Source organism: Danio aesculapii, chromosome 18 (genome assembly GCF_903798145.1).
Source record: "Danio aesculapii chromosome 18, fDanAes4.1, whole genome shotgun sequence".
Taxonomy (NCBI): domain Eukaryota; kingdom Metazoa; phylum Chordata; class Actinopteri; order Cypriniformes; family Danionidae; genus Danio; species Danio aesculapii.
In genome coordinates, this window is record NC_079452.1 from 48,938,873 (window position 1) to 48,959,580 (window position 20,708).

At 36.3% G+C, this 20,708-nt stretch overlaps 1 protein-coding gene across 1 annotated transcript; it reads left to right on the forward strand.

Annotated features, from left to right (window-relative positions):
* The first annotated feature begins 1,784 nt into the window (after positions 1-1,784).
* On the forward strand, positions 1,785-12,291 carry LOC130245382 (C-factor-like). Its single transcript, XM_056478044.1, has 6 exons — positions 1,785-1,931; positions 2,311-2,365; positions 2,468-2,655; positions 11,718-11,879; positions 11,974-12,084; positions 12,178-12,291. The coding sequence occupies exons 1-6, from the start codon at positions 1,785-1,787 to the stop codon at positions 12,289-12,291; spliced, it is 777 nt and encodes a 258-aa protein (XP_056334019.1).
* The last annotated feature ends 8,417 nt before the right edge of the window (positions 12,292-20,708 follow it).

Consider the following 20,708-nt stretch of genomic DNA (forward strand, 5'->3'; position numbering starts at 1 on the left):
GAGTTATAAGTTAATTTTGTGTAGCTATGTCAGTAACATATTTTATTTCCCGTTAATCATTAGTTGGTTATTGTTTTGGCTGAATGGCGGCGCAGTGTGTGCACGTTCGCCTCACAGCAAGAAGGTCGCTGGTACACATTTCTGTGTAGAGTTTGCATGTTCTCCCAGTGTTTCCTCCGGGTGCTCCGGTTTCCCCCAGAGTCTAAAGACAGGCTGTACACGTGAATCGGGTAGGCTAAATTTTCCGTAGTGTATGTGTGTGAATGAGTTTGTATGGCTGTTTCCCAGTGATGGGTTGCAGCTGGTAGGGCTGTGTAGGGGAAAGTTGAAGTCGTAAGAACTAGACCCATAACCACAACTGTAAAAGTGGTCCTACGATTCATTGACTTTGTGTACTTCTACTGAAGATTCATATTCCACTACAGTTCCATTCCCTCTCCGCTGACAGATCTTCTCAAAAACAAGGCGAAGTCTCTGTCCTGGACACCTGAAACCTCCATAGACACCCTCCAAACAGACTTCACTTCAGCTGCCCTTTCAGTCCAACCTAATCCACAAAGACCCTTTATTGTGGAGGTAGATGCCTCAACTTCCGGAGTAGAAGCTGTTCTTTCTTAGCAGCAGGTGAACTTTCCATGAATCCATTCATGTGTCTTTTTCCACAAACATCTTCAGTGGAACAGAATTATCACATCGGAAATCGTGAGTTACTACACTGTAAAAATTATATGATCAATTAGTCATAACAGCATATGTTTTTAGGTTATTGTAACTTATTATACCAAGTTAATCATGTTCTAACTAATTTTATAAGTTACGCAAGCTATTTTAAGTCAGTTTAACATAACATGAGTTCAATGGACTTATAAGGTTAATTTGATTCAGCTTAAAATTTTAAGGCAACCAGGATTTTTTTACAGTGTATCGATCAAGCTGAAACTGTTATGTTTAGTTATTTATTTAGTTATTTTGTAGTTATTTAGTTATTTAAAATGTAGAATGATAATTTTAACATTCTTTATTGAATAGAAAAAAACAAACAGATTTTTTATAATTGAATCTTTATTACAGTAATAATATGATTAATATCTTTATTAATGTAATTTTTTACAAAATTGTAGCTTATGTTAAGAATATAATTTTCAGATCATGCGGATCTGTTTGTAGTTTATTCTAAAGGACAGCTTCATCTAGCTCACCTGTAATGCTCTAAACATCTAAACATATTAGGCAGTAATACAATATCATATCTTAACCTCTCAAACATCTGAATTAAAGCAGTATTTCTCAACCATGTTCCTGGAGGACCACCTGCTTTGCCAATTTTCCCTGTCTCCTTAACCAAACTCACCAGATTCAGATCATCATCTTATTAGCAGACATTGAAAGACCTGTGTGTGACAAAGGAGACAGGAAAACATGCAGTGTTAGTGGTCCTCCAGGAACGTGGTTGAGAAACACTGAATTAAAGTCAAAATAAAACACACACACACAAGGTTCTTTCTTTGCATAAGTCAAAATAATATAGAAGCTATAAACATCTAAACTGATTATCAAATTTTTAAAAACATGTGTTAGTTGTGATATTCTTTGCATAAAATTAATTGACGTAACTGCATTTCTCTCTGTCCAGGATAAAGAAGGCTTTTGTATGCTGGGAGGGACTAAACAGCACAAGTGATGTCACAGAGTTAATAGAGCGACTACTCCCACACATCCCATACATACTGTATACACGCTGACATACGTGTACAAGCCTCTAATTGTAGAGAGTGCAGGTCATGATGGCATCAGTAATTTGTGACAGTGTTTTGGTGACCGGATCAAACAGGGGAATTGGACTTGAGCTGGTTCGCCAGCTAGTTAAATCACCCAAATCTCCAGGTCACATCTTTGCTGGCTGTAGAGACCCAGGTGGACCAAGAGCTCAGGTAAAAGGATGTTAAGTTAGTTTATTAGGCTAGAGATTGTTATTGTTCATTCATAAACATTTATTGTGTATTTACTTTGTTTTTAATATAACCAGATTTTAATGGATAATTCAACTAAAAAAACATTTCCTTACCATTTCCTCACACTCTAATAGTCAACTTTTATGAATGCCTTCCATCTGTTGAACACAATAAATGGTTTTGTGAAGAATGTTGGACAAGCTGCAATTAACATCTAAAGTAGGAACTAAAAAAGTGATGAGGAAATGTTTAATTGTTGGGGTTATCTGCCCCTAAAATAACTTTATATGAAAATAAATCATTGTTAGTTAATATCTGGAAGCTCTTGAGCAGCTTTTTTCTACTGATTGTCTTGCAGGAACTCCATGTTCTCGCTCAGAAGCACCAGGGTGTGATCACGGTTGTGCAACTTGGTAAAATATTCATAACAAAATAATAAACAGGGCTGTAATTTTAAGGTTCATTTATAATTCTGCCTTTATTAATTTATTATGTTCTCCATCATTTCTCAAAAGATACAGATAGTCCGGATAGCATCGAAGAGGCTTCAAAATTGGTGGAATCCAAGCTGAACGGCAAAGGCTTAAATCTGATCATCAACAATGCTGGTGTGAACATTTCAGGATCCCTAGCCGAAATAGGAAAAAAGCAGATGGTGGATTCTTACATGACTAATGTTGTAGGACCCATGCTCATCGCAAAAGTGGGTGCTTCTCTTACAAATATACATAAAGTTTGTAAATGCATTTATTTAAAATGGATTGTTCTCCTGAAAATGGAAATTTACTCACATTTTACTCAGGTGGTTACAAACATTTATGGTTGTCTTATTTCTGTTGAACACAAAACAAGATATTCAATTCATGTTTATTTCTATAGCACTTTTATAATGTAGATTGACAGCTTAACATAGAAAAGCTGCAAGATATCTTAAAGAGCCATTGACGTCCATATTAGGAAAAACAAATACCATGGAAGTCAACATTCTTTAAAATATTTCTTGTGTTCACCAGACAAATTTAAACATGTTTAAATAATATAGAGCAGGGTTGGTAAATGATGACAGAATTTTCATGATCAGTGAGTTTATGGTCAAAGCAAGAAAAAAAAACCCATTAAATAGTTTATTTTTCTTGCTCCGCTGACATTTCTTTTTAATCTTATGAAAGTACTGATAAGAAAGAGAAGTTCTGTGGGCGATTCTGCTTATAATGTGTAAATCTTTAAAAACAAAACTCAATTAGCACTGGAGTTTCAGACTTAACAATAACATCGTTGAAATTTCCACCATTTTGTGCTTTTGAAATACCACAGACACCACATGGCATGTAGTTGACAATTAATGAATAGTATTGGTGTGTCTGAAACATTTTGTAAAAACTAATGAAAGAAAAGTAACAACACGCCTTAACGCCTCAGAGTTTCTTGCCAGAATAAGTGACATATGATCATATGATTTATCTATCAGCGCTTTACAGAATGTATTGTCGTTTTGTCAGTGATGTTACAGAGTTTACCAGAATGTAGAGACAGACACTAAATGTATTTTATATAACTACAGTTAAAAATAATAAAGAAAATAGATGTTTCATGCAAATGTTTGTTTATATAGGAGAGTATACACACACAAAAAAAGATTATTAAAAATTAAACTGAATTATTTTATGATAACTGAAGCTGAATGTATGATTCAGGAGGCAGAGACAGTCAAGAATATGTGTAGTGGGAGTGTTTAAGTTAATAATTTCAAGACAGAATGTCTTTAAACACACACAAACATTGTTTTTGCAGATAACTTAGTGTGGTTTATTCATAAACTAATTTCGAGAGGATCACGTGCTTATGATCAACACGGCTGGCTCCTCATTAGCTCCATAATCTGACCCATTAGATGATTACGGAAGCATTATAAATAGCCAGAGTTTTTCACTCCAGTTACCTTCGTCTTGAAGCTTCCCCCCCCTTTCCACCCCTACTTCCTCCCCCTTTTTCCGATAGGGCGACACGGTGGCCCAGTGGCTAGCACTGTTGCCTCACAGCAAGAACACCGCTGGTCCACCCTCCTATCGGGCTGGTTGGTGTTTCTGTGCGGAGTTTACATGTTCTCCCCGTGTTCGCGTGGGTTTCCCCCGGGTCCCCTGGTTTCCTCCCACCGTCCAAAAACATAAACCATAGCCAAACGACTAGACCAAATTATCACCGAAAACAATCCTAGTTTACACTTCTCACGCGGCGACATGCAGGGGAGTCCTCGAGACCTACCTGAGCTCGAACTGAGCACTCTCGCCCTTCTCTGACAGGTTGACGTCAGAACTCAACGTCAGGTCGACATCAGTGTTCAACCTAAAATCAACCAAATATCATCGTCTAATGATGGTGTAGCTTGATGTTGTGTATATTACCACTATGACATCTATCAGATGTTGAATTTTGGTTGCCATATCTGACAAATAAATGTCATTATGATGTTGGTTTAAGATCTTGGCTCGATGTTGGATTTTGGTCACTTTCCAACACAACCTAAAATCAACCAAATATCAATGTCATTTGATGTTGTTATTGGACATCAAAATAAGGTTGTCCTTAGACACTGGCTAGACATTGAATTTTGGTCACCTGACATCACGACCTAAATATAACCTAATATTAACATCTTATGACATTGTGTGCATGCTGGGATTACATTTAGGGATGTCCCGACCAGGTTTTTTTGCCCTCGAGTCCGAGTCTGAGTCATTTGATTTTGAGTATCTACCAATACCGAAACCCGATCCGATACTTCTATAATACATATAAAAAGAATAAAGAAGAGTGAAGACTCTGTTAACAAACAGAACACTTCTGTGAGGTAGCTTGAGCAACCAAATAATAAATAAATAACATAAACTATTCACTTTTGGACTTTAGTGCAACAGTAAATATAATCGAAAAACTTGTATAAAAACAAACAGCACCTCAACTTGAAATACCTGGCAGGCAACCCCAAGTTTACATATCTCACAGTTTCCATGGCAATGTTGTCATCATCAACTTTATCATACCTCCAGACCACAGACATACTCACGCTTTCTGCTTCAAGCTGCTTCCGTGTTCTACTTTGCCGGCATTTAACCAATAGCCTAATAGGACTAATAGGACTTTGAATTTGCCAATTACCTGGGTTAAGCGCTGTTATGGGAAGCAGACGGACAAAGGAGGTGAGTGAATTAACAACGATGTTTATTTACAACAGATGAGCATACAAGGAGAACGGAGGAGAAGTGATTGGAGTATGGTAAATCTGATGGTCCTTGGTGGCAGGTTGGCTGACAAACACTGAAGGAGACCGAATGCACACACCAGAGGGCTTGCGGGGAAGACAGACTGACGATAGACACAAGGCAGACAGGATACCGGGAACACTGGACAGACTAGGAGAAACAGAGAGAAGGTAAGTATTGTTTGCTGATATCGAGGGTGAGTGATTACCAGGAGGTGTTCACTCAGAGTCCGCTTCGTAGGAACGAGACCGGACACTGAGTGAAGTGAGGTGTGTGCTTATGTAGTGAGTCTGAGTGATTGGGTGCAGCTGTGTGTGGTTAATACTCAGGTGATGGTGATCTTTGTGTGATGCTGGTGGAAGAGCCTGGCCAATCCGTGACATTACCCCCCTCCCCAGGGCCCGCTCCTGAGGGCCTATACCTCCGACGCCGTGGTGGTCTACCACGTCCACGAGGTGCTGGAAACTCGGGGTGATTGGAGTGGAACTCTTCCATAAGTGCAGGATCTAATATATCTGATCTGGGGACCCAAGATCTCTCCTCCGGACCGTATCCCTCCCAGTCGACAAGATATTCCAGCTGACCACCACGACGTCGGGACCGTAGAAGGTCCTTGATCTTGTAGATGGATCCGACTTCCGACATCAGTGGGGGAGGAGGTTCCTCTTCATGGCCAGGCTCTGTGGAGGGAATCAGAGGGTCGTGAAAGGGTTTGAGGAGTGAAACGTGGAATGTGGGGTGGATCCTATATTGTGGTGGTAACTGTAACTTAAACGTGACGGGGTTGACCTGCTCCAGGATGGTGAAGGGACCAACAAATCTGGGACTAAGTTTTCGGGAGGGCAGTCGCAAGCGGATGTCTCTGGTGGAGAGCCAAACTTTCTGCCCCGGCGCATAGCTTGGACCTGGGATCCTCCTCTTGTCGGAGACCTCCTTGGCTCTGCGAACTGCCCTCTGGAGATGGTGATGAGCATCGTCCCAGACCCTCTCGCTCTCCCGGAACCAGTAATCCACTGCGGGGACATCAGAAGGTTCGCCATCCCAGGGAAATAGTGGAGGTTGGAAGCCCAGAATACACTGGAATGGCGTAAGTCCGGTGGTAGGTTGCCGCAGGGAATTCTGGGCGTATTCCGCCCAGCCCAAAAACTGGCTCCAGGAGTTTTGATGACCGTGACAGAATGTTCTGAGGAACCGCCCCACTTCTTGGATCTTCCTCTCTGTCTGGCCGTTGGTCTGTGGATGATAGCCAGACGAGAGGCTGACGGTCACACCTAGGAGTCTGAAGAAGGCTTTCCATAGTCTGGAGATGAACTGGGGTCCTCGGTCCGAGACTATGTCTTCAGGTAACCCAAAGCATCGGAAGACATGGTTGAATAGGGTTTCGGCGGTTTCTAGGGCTGTGGGCAGACCCTTCAAGGGAATCAGACGGCAGAATTTGGAAAATCGGTCGACAATGACTAAAATGCAGGTATTACCTTCAGATGATGGTAGATCTGTCATGAAGTCAACTCCTAGGTGTGACCAGGGGCGGTTTGGGATGGGCAAGGGATGGAGTTTACCTGCAGGTAGATGGCGAGGACTCTTTGACATAGCGCACTCTCTACAGCCTTGAACGTATCTCCTCACATCCCTCGCCATGTGCGGCCACCAAAAGCGTTGGGATAGCAACGAGAGGGTGTTGTTGGTCCCGGGATGCCCTGTGCCCAAAGATGTATGGGTGGAATGAATCAGATCTACCCGTTGGTTTTCAGGAATGAAGCGACGATTGGGGGGACAGCCCGGCGGAGTCCTGGATTCGGGAGTGGCGATGACTGTAGGAGCGGACCAGGTGATTGGACAGACCGTAATCTGTTCTGGGAGGATTCTGGCTGGGGTCTCCATGACTTCCGGCTGATCATATATACGGGAAAGTGCGTCCGCTCGGATGTTCTTTGACCCAGGTCGGTAAGATATGGAGAATTGGAATCGGGAGAAGAACAGGGACCATCGGGCCTGACGAGGACAGAGTCTTTTGGCTTCCTTGAGGTACTGGAGATTCTTATGGTCTGTAATCACCTGGAAAGGATGTTTGGCTCCCTCCAGCCAGTGTCGCCATTCTTCCAGGGCAAGCTTGATAGCCAATAGCTCTCGGTTTCCGATGTCATAGTTTCTCTCCGCCGGGCTGAGCTTCCTCGAGAAATAGGCGCATGGATGGAGTAATGATGGTGTTCCTTGATGTTGAGACAGGATGGCTCCCACTCCAGTTGTCGAGGCATCTACCTCGACCACGAACGGGATTTCAGGATTGGGGTGAGTCAGGAGTGGAGCTTGAGTGAAGGATTGTTTGAGGGTTTGGAAGGCTGCATCGGCTTCGGGAGGCCAGGAGAGTTTCTTGGGGTGGTTTTTGAGTAGGTTGGTCAGCGGAGCGGTAATGAGACTGTAGTTGTGGATGAATCGTCTATAGAAATTGGCAAATCCTAGAAATCGCTGGAGTTCTTTAATGGTTGTTGGTTTTGGCCAGGAGACAACGGCAGTCACCTTCCCCTCGTCCATGCGAACCCCTTTCTGATCAATAATGTACCCCAAGAACTGAACAGACGGTAGGTGGAAGGAGCATTTTTCAGCCTTGAGGTACAATTGATGGTCTCTGAGGGTTTGTAGGACCTCCGCAACGTGGTGGCGGTGTTCGGCCTCACTCCGGGAGTAAATCAGGATGTCATCAATATAGACTATGACGGAGATATGGAGGAACTCCCGGAGGACTTCGTGAATGAAGTTCTGGAATACGGAGGGGGCGTTGACCAGACCATAGGGCATGACCAGGTATTCGTAGTGTCCTGTAGGGGTCACAAACGCCGTCTTCCACTCGTCCCCCTCACGTATTCTGACCAGATTGTAGGCGCTGCGGAGGTCCAACTTCGTGAAAATCTTGGCGGATCGTAGTTGTTCCAGGGCCGCAGGGACGAGAGGAAGGGGATACCGGAACTTAATTGTTCCTTGATTCAGAACTCGGTAATCGATGCAAGGACGCAGCCCTCCATCCTTCTTGGCCACAAAGAAAAAGCTTGAGGCAGCGGGTGACGTGGACTGGCGGATATACCCCTGACTCAGTGCTTCCTGAATATACTCCTCCATGGCCTTAGTTTCCGGAAGGGACAACGGGTAGATCCTACCTTTGGGCATAGGAGCGTCTGGTAGCAGGTCGATGGCGCAGTCCCATGGCCGATGTGGAGGTAGCTGGGAAGCTCTCTTGGGGCAAAAAACGTCTTCAAATGCGGAGTAGATCTTCGGGATTTGAATGGATCGTTTATTGACTGGGCTTTCGACAGACGTGACATAGATGGTAAGTGGTTTCTGAAGTTGAACAGGTAGGTCGGGAAAACATCTGGTTTTGCAGTCTTCACCCCATTTCTTTATTTCTCCTGTGCCCCAAGAGAGGATGGGATCGTGCTTCACCAGCCACGGGCGCCCTAGAATGATGTCCATAGATGCACCCTCCAGAACCAGAAATTGGATCTCCTCCTTGTGGAGCAATCCCACTTGGAGATTGATAGGTTCACATTTGCGATGGATACGTGCCTGGGAATGGATTGCGTTGGTTATGGGTTGGATCTGGTAGACGTGCGTCGAGGCTTCGGTGTCAAGTTGGAGCTGGCGACAGAGGGCGTACGAGATGAAATTTCCAGCTGACCCGGAGTCGATGAGGGCCGTGACTGAAACAGATACAGAAGGGGTAGTTAACTGGACATTGGTGGTGAGAGGATGCATTTTTTCAATGGGAGAACTGAATACACTCACCAAGGGACGTGCTGGACGAATGGGACAGTCCAGCCTGACATGTCCGTCGGCACCACAGTACATACATAAACCCCGGGTCAGCCTCCTCTGTCGCTCAGTGATGGTGAGTCTACCAGATTCCACGATCATTGGTTCCGGTTCTGGAGGGACTGCTGGCTCTGGCGAACGGAGGAGTGCTTGGGGTGCAGATGGAAGATCGTGCTGGTAGACCCTCAGACGATCTGAACAGCGGAGGGATTGTTGGATGAATTTCTCCAACCCCATGGTATCGTCAAGGGCTGCTAGCTGTAGTCGGAGGCTGGGCTCCAGTCCGAGCCGGTAGGTGGTGAGGAGAGATCGCTCATTCCATCCGCTAGCAGCAGCCAGAGTACGGAACCGGAGCGCATAATCCTGAGTGGACATGGCTCCCTGTTTGAGATGGTATAACTGTTCTCCAGCTGCTACTTCTGCATCTGCGCGACCGAAAACCTCCTTAAAGTACTTGATGAATGCTTGAATGGAGCTGGTTACCGGCCCAGACTGTTGCCAGATGGTTTCTGCCCACCGAAGAGCCGATCCAGAGAGAAGGGAGATGATGAAAGCGATTTTGGACCGATCTGTGGGATATAACTCAGGTTGCATGGTGAATATTAGAGAACATTGCAAAAGAAATCCATTGCACTCCTCCGCCCCGCCAGAGTAGGGCGCTGGTCGAGCCATGGGACTGGATGAGTGGGTGGACGGTGAAGAAGTGCTCGGTGCTGGTGGTGCTTCGGGAAGTGGAGTAGATGACAATAACACTCTCTTCAGTGAGTCCACCAACTCTTGAATGGGATCGTGAGTGCTCATGCTGTTGATTGTAGAGGTCCGGTCTTCTGTTATGGGAAGCAGACGGACAAAGGAGGTGAGTGAATTAACAACGATGTTTATTTACAACAGATGAGCATACAAGGAGAACGGAGGAGAAGTGATTGGAGTATGGTAAATCTGATGGTCCTTGGTGGCAGGTTGGCTGACAAACACTGAAGGAGACCGAATGCACACACCAGAGGGCTTGCGGGGAAGACAGACTGACGATAGACACAAGGCAGACAGGATACCGGGAACACTGGACAGACTAGGAGAAACAGAGAGAAGGTAAGTATTGTTTGCTGATATCGAGGGTGAGTGATTACCAGGAGGTGTTCACTCAGAGTCCGCTTCGTAGGAACGAGACCGGACACTGAGTGAAGTGAGGTGTGTGCTTATGTAGTGAGTCTGAGTGATTGGGTGCAGCTGTGTGTGGTTAATACTCAGGTGATGGTGATCTTTGCGTGATGCTGGTGGAAGAGCCTGGCCAATCCGTGACAAGCGCTTTCGGTCAATTGTATGACAATGCAAAAATCTGCGCATTTAACATCAGTTTTCTTTAAATATCAACGATCTCCACTAGCTGAGTGATATCTGATATAAAGTGGGTCTCAGATTGTACAAAAAGCACTGCATTAAATAACATTTCCCCCGCCATGTCTGTGTAATATGAGCATTTGTTTTACCCCATTATATTCAATGGCGCTTCTGCACTAGCCTGCCGATTCTGATGGTCGCGTGCGAGTAAACGGCTTTTTGTCTCGTTTTACGCTTGAACAATTAAATGAATGCCAAAGTTTATTTAACTGAATGTATTTTAATTACATTACAACATCGATGCTGTAAAAGGAACCGTATAAAATGGAAAAAAAACTCACAATAACAGGTCACCGGATGTTTATCAGTATGGGAAAAATACTAGCTCGGCATATACCCTTTAGGCATGGGCCGGTAACGATTCTAATGGTATGATAACCTTGTGGTATCCGTTTCACGGAATTGTGATTACTGCCCTAAAATATATTATTTTTAAATGAAACTAAAACTTGTTTCTCTTTTGAACACATTATATTTCATTTTGAGAAACATTACAAATACTTTGGAACAGTAAACATGTCTGTCTAAATGAATTATTGACTTCTGCTGTGTTCATTTGTTTCAAAAACAGATTTTTTTACAGTTTAAAATCATTTCTGCTAGAGATACTGTTGTCCTAAAAAAAAAAAAAACGTAAATAAAAAATCTTAATATATAACCATAGATGTGATAAAAAATAATTATATGTGTGTGTGCGTGTGTATGTGTGTGTATATAAATATATATTTATATTCGAGTCCTGATCAGGAGGTAATGTCCGATTCCGATCAAGTCTGAAATCGTGTGATCGGGCCGATTTCCGATCATGTGATTGGATCTGGACATCTCTAATTACATTAATCAGCTATTTCATTAATTGGTCTATTTATGAAATAAAAGGAAACATAAATATGTGCCAATGAAACAATACAAGGGTGTGTAAATAATAATGGGTGTAATAAAAACGATCCCATAAACACTAAACAAGATATTGTGAAGAAAGCTGAAAAGCTGTAACCATTGGCTTTCATAGTAACAAAAACAAATACGATGGATGTCAGTGCTTACTGGTTTCGATCTTTCTTCAGAATATAATCTTTTGTGTTTAACAGAAGAGTTTGGAACACGTGAAGAACTGACAGTGTTAAATAATGGCATGTTACCAGTAAATTGAAATACCAGTAAACTCACCACCAAACTAGCAAGCCAGTAAAACATTGCATGAATCGTTCAAAGTTCTTAAAGAGTATAAATGTTTTGCAGTAAAATATTTGCTAAATTTAAGTATAATATTTTAAACACAATGTCTTTAATTCATTTACAGAATTTCCATCCCCTCTTGTGTAAAGCTGCAGCTCAGTTTCCTCAATCAAGCATGTCTTGCAGTAGATCGGCTGTTGTCAATGTCTCCACACTGCTGTCATCCATCACAAGATGCCCTGAGAATTTCTACAGGTCTCCAATGTACCCCAATCGCATCAGCAAGGTACCAGTTTATAAAAATTATAAAGAAGAACAATTCATATATTATTTAAGCAGAAATCACTATTTAAACAAACACATCATGACTGTTTCTTCAGGCTGCACTGAACATGTTAACTCGCTGCTTGGCGGAGGATTTCAGAAAAGATGGCATTCTTGTTATGTCTATCCATCCAGGATGGGTCCAGACAGAAACAGGAGGCCCACAGGTAATACAAAGTGCTTTTCACAAATGTGTTGTTATTCATCGATTTACTTACTTTGACATTCTCACATTTGTCATTTTTTGGCGGCCCCCTCAGGCTCCCCTGCCGACAGCTGAGAGCGTCAGCGGCATGATAAAAGTCATCACAAGCCTCACTGAGAAAGACAGCGGGACTCTTTTAGATTGGGAAGGCAAAAACATCCCCTGGTGATTGTGCAACACATCTTGTATGTCAGTTTGACATGTACTTCCACATCTGTGTGTGTCTGCGGTTTGTGCAAAAAAACAAAACAGGTAGTACAGCATAAAACATGACAATTATTTGCAATTTTACAAAGTTTGTAATGCAAAAAGGAAGATGTCATATAAACAAACTTTATGAAAACAGGTTTCCTTTTCCTTCAATCTTTCCCCTAAATAATGTTTGTATTGCAGACTTTCAAAATTCAGTATCAGCGATTTGAATAAGATTAGCAGTCAAACAACGGTGGAATGGGTAAGTAAAGAGAGCAGGATGAGGAGATGAGCCAAACTCAACATGCACTTCTTCAACTCAGATCACCAGCTAGAACAATACAATCCTGTACAATAACAAAGAAGTCATGACTGGGGAAATGTAGGAGTCATTTAATGTTATTACCACTGATAAATATGGAATGTTGGTGAATAACGTCATCAATCATCTAAAAATTGCATGGACATTGTGCGCCCTCTAGTGTTATTACACTATACCCAGTTCAAAGCAGTGGTTTACAACCGCTTTGATTTCAAGAATGTGTAAATGTGAAAATAGTATAAAATCAGGGACTAAGCTGATGGAAAATTAATGAATGAGCTTCGTTCATCTTTACTTTTAGTATTTTAGCTTTTTTTAGCATTCATTTTAGGCTATGCTAATTTAACAGTTAAAATTATTTAGAGAGTTAAATGGGCCCTCCTGGAAGTTTAATGTAGGGTGTGGGCTGTTTCAATATGAAATATGGAGACTGAAAAATTAAAGGTAAGTATGACTGGGTTTGTCCAACATTTCATCATGGATGTAGTTGTTTTTACTCATCTTTTGATTTAACTCTTATGCCTATCTTATGCTATGCCTTCATTTATTCACATTCAAGTTAAACGTTTTCTGGATTTCTGGCAGAGATTCCATGCGGATCTAGTTATAAGCAGGGATGGGCAGTATTTATGATAAAGGTATTTCAAAGATGTATTTTAAATACAAAATAGTATTTTGTAATTTGTATTTGATAGGGTTTATGAAAATGGCTTAATATGTTGTATCAAAATACTATAGTATCTTGTATTTTTTAAATACTGTAATATACTTTTTAAGAAGTCTGCATTGGTCCTTTCTCAGTTATTTTCCAAGACTTGAGATGAGAATTGAAAATTGAAGAATACTGAAGAAGCTGATTAATGCTAGGAGTATAGATGGAAATTATGCATCACATATAAAGAAAATAACAGACAGATAGTGGGGGTAGATTCGGGAGCAAGTCAAAATAAGACAGAAAAATAAGACAAACAAATGAAAAAAGTCATACAATGGCAATACTTACAATACTTCATTGGCTTTTTAAATGCCAGTAGCTGATCTGGAGGTGGTCTTTAGTTGATTACAAACTTTGACAAAGTTAATAAATATGAGACAAATATATTGAATGATACTCCGGTCTACAGACTGGTCAAAAACTTCCAACTCAGGCTTTATGGCAGTAAAAGCAGAGAGCTTTTTTTGAGTTATCGTCATTTTAGAATTATAAGGTTCTATCTGACATTTTTGTCAAAATTGAGTTATTGATATTCTTATTAAATGACATCTTATTTGCATTATGTGATGTTGTTTTTATAAGTTGTTCACATTTTAAGACTTTCTATTTAAAAAACAAAAAAAAGGTTTTATATACAAAGTCAAACTCTAGCTTGGCTCTATAAGGTTCTTTTGTGAGCCAATCAGCATTTTGAATGCACGCACAAGGGCCAATCAGTATCAGCTTTCTTTGTCGTTGCACTGGATTGCTCAGTAGACAGCAGGAAAGACCAGAAAGGAACACAAAATCAGAGTTGACTAAATAATGCCACACCACACAAAACTGAGAAGAAACCTGAAACTGAAAAGATGTGTGTAAATATGATGATTTACAAGTGTTTTTGACATTGAGATGAGGTGTTAAAGTTTACGTTGTTGAAAAAGAAACAGTTATTAAAAATGTAATATATTAAATGTGAAATATTTTTTATTAGTTTATATATAGTCAGTGAAACATTTTACAGTGTTTATTAAACTCATTTGTTCATTGTCTGTTTTCTTTTGAAGTCTTGAAATTTGCCCTAAAGGGTAAATACTTAAATTAATGCATGAGGCATATAATTCAATAAATATACTTCAATAATTCATATAATATATAATTCATGTTAATTACATAAAATTAACAGCTGCACTGAACAAAATATTTAGCACAGCCTTCTATTCTTAATTTGAACAAGAAAAAATATTCATCCTAAAACTTTTAATTAAATGTGATACAAAGCAAAAATTTTACTTTCTCAACATCAACAAATTGTTACAACACCACGTAAATTTTTTTTTAAACTAAAGTAGCAAGCAGACTGATTGTATTACTTGAAAAATAATGCTTCAATTAATGATCTGTTAGATAGAACCTTATCATTCCAAGCAGAAAATGATTTTATTGTCATATTGATGACAATATGTAATTACAAACGTTAATTTTGGATGTAATGACATTGTAATTACATTGTAATTACGTTGCTAATACATTGTAATAACATCCGAGATAATATTTATAAACGTTTCTTTGTATATTTCAAGTACAGTATTTGTGTATTTATATGTAAACATACACAGTACATATGTTTTACAAACTTTTATTTTGGATGTAATGGCATTGTAATTACATCATTATAACAATGTAATTACATCAGAGATGTAATATGTAATTACAAACTTTTACCTTGTGCGCAATTGCTGTGCCGTTACATTGTAATCACTATGGCATTGTTATTACATTGTAGTTACATCTAAGATAAAGTTTATAAATGTAAAAAAAATTTTATATTGCATGTACAGTATTTGGTTATTTGTAGTTCTATATGGAAATATTCACAGTACACAAGTAATTACAAACTTATTTAGTTAATTACTTAATTAACAAACGTAATTACTATGTCATTACATTGTAAATATGTCCAAGATAATATTTATAAACGTAAATGTTTCTTTGTATATTTCATGTACAATATTTGTGTATTTATATGTAAATATATGCAGTACGTATGTAATTACAAACTTTTATTTTGGATATAATTACATAGCCATTAAATTATAATTACTATGTTATAACATTGTAACAACATTTTAATTACCTTGTTATAGAATTGTTATAACACCTATGATAGTATTGTAAATGTGTTGTTTTGTATTTCATGTTTGGTATTTGTGTGTTATAGTTACAGTATATACATATACACAGTACACATGAAATATGTAATTACAAACTTTTATCCTGGCTGTAATTAGTATGTCATTATATTGGTACTACATTGTGATTACATTGTAATTACATCCAAGATTTGCAAACGTGTTTGTAATTGCACGAAACATGAAATTAAATTGTTACAACATTGTAATCGTATCTATGATAGTATTGAAAATGTGTTTTTGTGTATTTCATATACAGTAATTGTGTGTTATGGTTATATACATATACAGTACACATGTAATATGTAATTACAAACTTTTATCCACGATGTTATTACCTTGTCATTACATTGTAATTACATTGCTATTACATTGTAATTACGTCCAAGACAATATTTAGAAACCTAAATGTTTCTTTGTATATTTCAAGTACAGTATTTGTGTATTTATATGTAAGTATAGGCAGTTCATATGCAATTACAAACTTTTATTTCGGATGTAGTTACATTGTCATTACATTGTTATAACATTTATACGTACAGTTTTTGGTTACTTATAGTTGTCTACATAAATATACACAGTAGACATGTAGTTACAAACTTAATTACTATGTCATTACATTGCAATTACGTCCAAGATAATATTTATAAATTAAATGTTTCTTTGTATATTTTATGTACAGTATTTGTGTATTTATACGTGCAGTACATATGTAATTACAAATTTTTATTTTGGTATGTAATTACGTTGTCATTACATTATAATTAATATGTAATAACATTGTAGTTACATTGTTATAACATTGTAATTACATGGTAATGACAATGTAATTACATCAAAATAAAAGTTTGTGAATACAAACTTACTGCATATATTTACGTATAAATACACACATATTGTACATAAAATATACAAAGAAACATTTAAGTTTATAAATATTATCTTTGGCGTAATTACAATATAATGACATAGTAATTGAGCTTGTAATTACGTGTGTACTGTGTATATTTATGCAGACAAGTATAAATAACCAATTAATGTACATGCAATATACAAAAAAAATTACATTTATAAATATTATCTTGGATTTAACTACTATGTAACTATAATGTAATGACAAATTACAATGTAATGACACAGTAATTAATCAAGTTATAAGTTTGTAATTACAGTCACAACGTAATTACAATGTAAAGACAAAGTAATTACAGCCAGGATAAAAGTTTGTTATGACATATTACATGTGTACTGTGTATATAATATTACTATAACACACAAGTACTGTACATGAAATAAACAAAACCACATTTGCAAAATCCTAGATGTAATTACAATGTTACAACAATGTAATTACCATGTTATAACAATGTCATTACATTGTTATTACATAGTGAAAAATAATGTATGACAAGCACATGCAAAATAAAGGTTTGTAATTGCATATGTACTGCGTATATTTACCTATATATACACACAAATACTGTACATAAAAATATACAAAGTAACATTTAAGATTTACAATTGTTGTAACATTGTAAATACCTTGTAGTTACATTGTAATTACATCCAAGATAATATTTAAAAACCTAACTGTTTCTGTGTATATTTCATGTACAGTATTTGTGTATTTATATGTAAATATATGCAGTACATATGTAATTGTAAACATTTGTTTTGGATATAATTGCATTGCCATTACATTATAGTTACTATGTAATAACATTGTAATTACATTGTTATAACATTGCACTTACATTGTTATATCATTTTAATTACATTGTTATAACATTGCTATAACACCTATGATAGTATTGTAAATGTGTTGTTTTGTATTTCATGTACGGTATTTGTGTGTTATAGTTATATACATATACACAGTACACATGAAATATGTAATTACAAACTTTTATCCTGGCTGTAATTAGTATGTCATTATATTGGTACTACATTGTGACTACATTGAAATTACATCCAAGATTTACAAACGTGTTTGTAATTACATGAAACATGAAATTAAATTGTTGTAACATTGTAATTGTCTCTATAATAGTATTGAAATGTGTTTTTGTATATTTCATACACAGTAATTGTGTGTTATGGTTATATACATATACAGTACACATGTAATATGTATTTACAAACTTTTATTCTGGATGTAATTACCACGTCATTACATTGCAATTACATTGCTATTACATTGTAATTACGTCCAAGACAACATTTATAAACCTAAATGTTTCTTTGTATATTTCAAGTACAGTATTTGTGTATTTATATGTAAGTATGCGCAGTTCATATGCAATTACAAATTTTTATTTCGGATGTAGTTACATTGTCATTACATTGTTATAACATTTATACGTAGAGTTTTTGGTGACTTATAGTTGTATACATAAATATACACAGTACACATGTAATTACAAACTTATTTACTATGTCATTACATTGCAATTACGTCCAAGATAATATTTATAAATTAAATGTTTCTTTGTTCATTTCGTGTACAGTATTTGTGTATTTATACGTGCAGTACATATGTAATTACAAACTTTTATTTCGGTATGTTCATACATTGTCATTACATTATAATTAATATGTAATAACATTGTAGTTACATTGTAATTACATTGTTATAACGTTGTAAATACATTGTTTTAACATTGTAACAACAGTGTAATTACATGGTAATTATATTGTAATGACAATGTTATTAAATCGAAAATATAAGTTTGTGAATACAAACGTACTGCATATATTTACGTATAAATACACAAATACTCTACATGAAATATACAAAGAAACATTTTAGTTTATAAATATCTTGGACGTAATTACAATATAATGATATAGTAATTAAGCTTGTAATTACATGTGTACTGTGTGTATATATATATATATATATATGTAGACAAGTATAAATAACCAATGTACATGCATTATACAAAAAAATTACATTTATAATTATTATCTTGGATGTAACTACTATGTAATTATAACGTATTGACAAAGTAATTACAATGTAACGACACTGTAGTTACACACAAGTTATAAGTTTGTAATTACAGTCACAACGTAATTACAATGTAAAGACATAGTAATTACAGCCAGGATAAAAGTTTGTAATGACATATTACATGTGTACTGTGTATATGAATATTACTATAACACACATCTACTGTACATGAAATAAAAACACATTTACAAAATCCTAGATGTAATTCCTATGTTACAACAATGTAATTACAATGTTTTAACAATGTCATTACATTGTTATTACGTAGTGAAAAATAATGTATGACAAGCACATGCAACAAAGGTTTGTAATTTTATATGTACTGCGTATATTTACATATAAATACACAAATACTGTACATAAAAAATATACAAAGAAACATTTAAATTTTACAAATGTTGTAACATTGTAATTACCTTGTAGTTACATTTTAATTACATCCAAAATAATATTTATAAATTAAATTCTTCTTTGCATATTTCATGTACAGTATTTGTGTATTTATATGTAAATAAATGCAGTACATATGTAATTACAAACTTTTCTTTTGGTATGTAAGTACATTGTCATTATATTTTAATTACTATGTAATAACATTGTAGTTACATTGTTATAACATTGTAGTTACTTATATGACAGCATTGTAGATGTGTTTTTTTTATATTTCATGTTCAGTAGATGTGTGTTAAAGTTATATTCATATACACAGTACACATGTAATATGCAACTACAAACTTTTATCCTGGATGTAATTACTATGTCACTACATGGTAAATACATTGTGATTACATTGCAATTGCATCCAAGATTTCCAAACATGTTTGTATGTTTCATAAACAGTCTGTACTTATAGTTATATACTTAAATATGCACCATACACAAATGCAATTATAAACTTTAATCTTGATTTATAAACATGTTTCTACGTGTGTGCAATTACTGTGTCATTGCGTTGTAATTACAATGCTATTACCTTTTAATAACATCCAAGATAATATTTATAAACATGTTTCTTTGTATATTTCATGTACAGTATTTGTGTATTTATATGTAAATATACAGAGTACACATGTTTTACAAACTTTTATTTTTTTATGTAATGGCATAGTTATAACACTGTATTTACATCAGAGATTTAATATGTAGTTACAAACTTTTATCTTGTGCGCAACTACTGTGTCGTTACATTGTAATTACAATGGTTTTGCATTGTAATTACATTGTAGTTACATCTAAGATAATATTAACAAATTTTAAAAATTTTTATATTTATGATAATATTAATAAATTAAAAAAAATTATATGTAAATAAACGCAGTACATATGTAATTACAAACTTTTATTTTGGTATGTAATTACAATGTCATTACATTATAATTAGTATGTAATAACATTGTAGTTACATTGTTATAACATTGTAATTACATATATGATATTTTGCAGATGTGTTTTTTCATATTTCATGTACAGTAGATGTGTGTTAAAGTTATATTCATATACACAGTACACATGAAATATGTAATTACAAACTTTTATCCTGGCTTTAATTAACCTGTAAGTATAAATAACCAATGTACATGCATTATACAAAAAAAAATTACATTTATAAATATTATCTTGGATGTAACTACTATGTAATTATAATGTAATGGCAAAGTAATTACGATGTAACGACACAGTAATTACACATAAGTTAAAAGTTTGTAATTACAGTCACAATGAAATTACAATGTAAAGACATAGTAATTACAGCCAGGATAAAAGTTTGTAATGACATATTACATGTGTACTGTGTATATGAATATTGCTATAACACACATCTACTGTACATGAAATAAACAAAAACACATCTACAAAATCCTCGATGTAATTAAAAATGTTACAACAATATAATTACAATGTTATAACAATGTCATTACATTGTTATTACATTGTGAAAAATAATGTATGAAAAGCACATATGAAATGAAGGTTTGTAATTTTATATGTACTGCGTTTATTTACATATAAATACACAAATACTGTACATAAAAAATATACAAAGAAATTTTTAAGATTTCCAATTGTTGTAACATTGTATTTACCTTGTAGTTACATTGTAAGTACATCCAAGATAATATTTATAAATTTAACTGTTTCTTTATATATTTCATGTACAGTATTTGTGTATTTA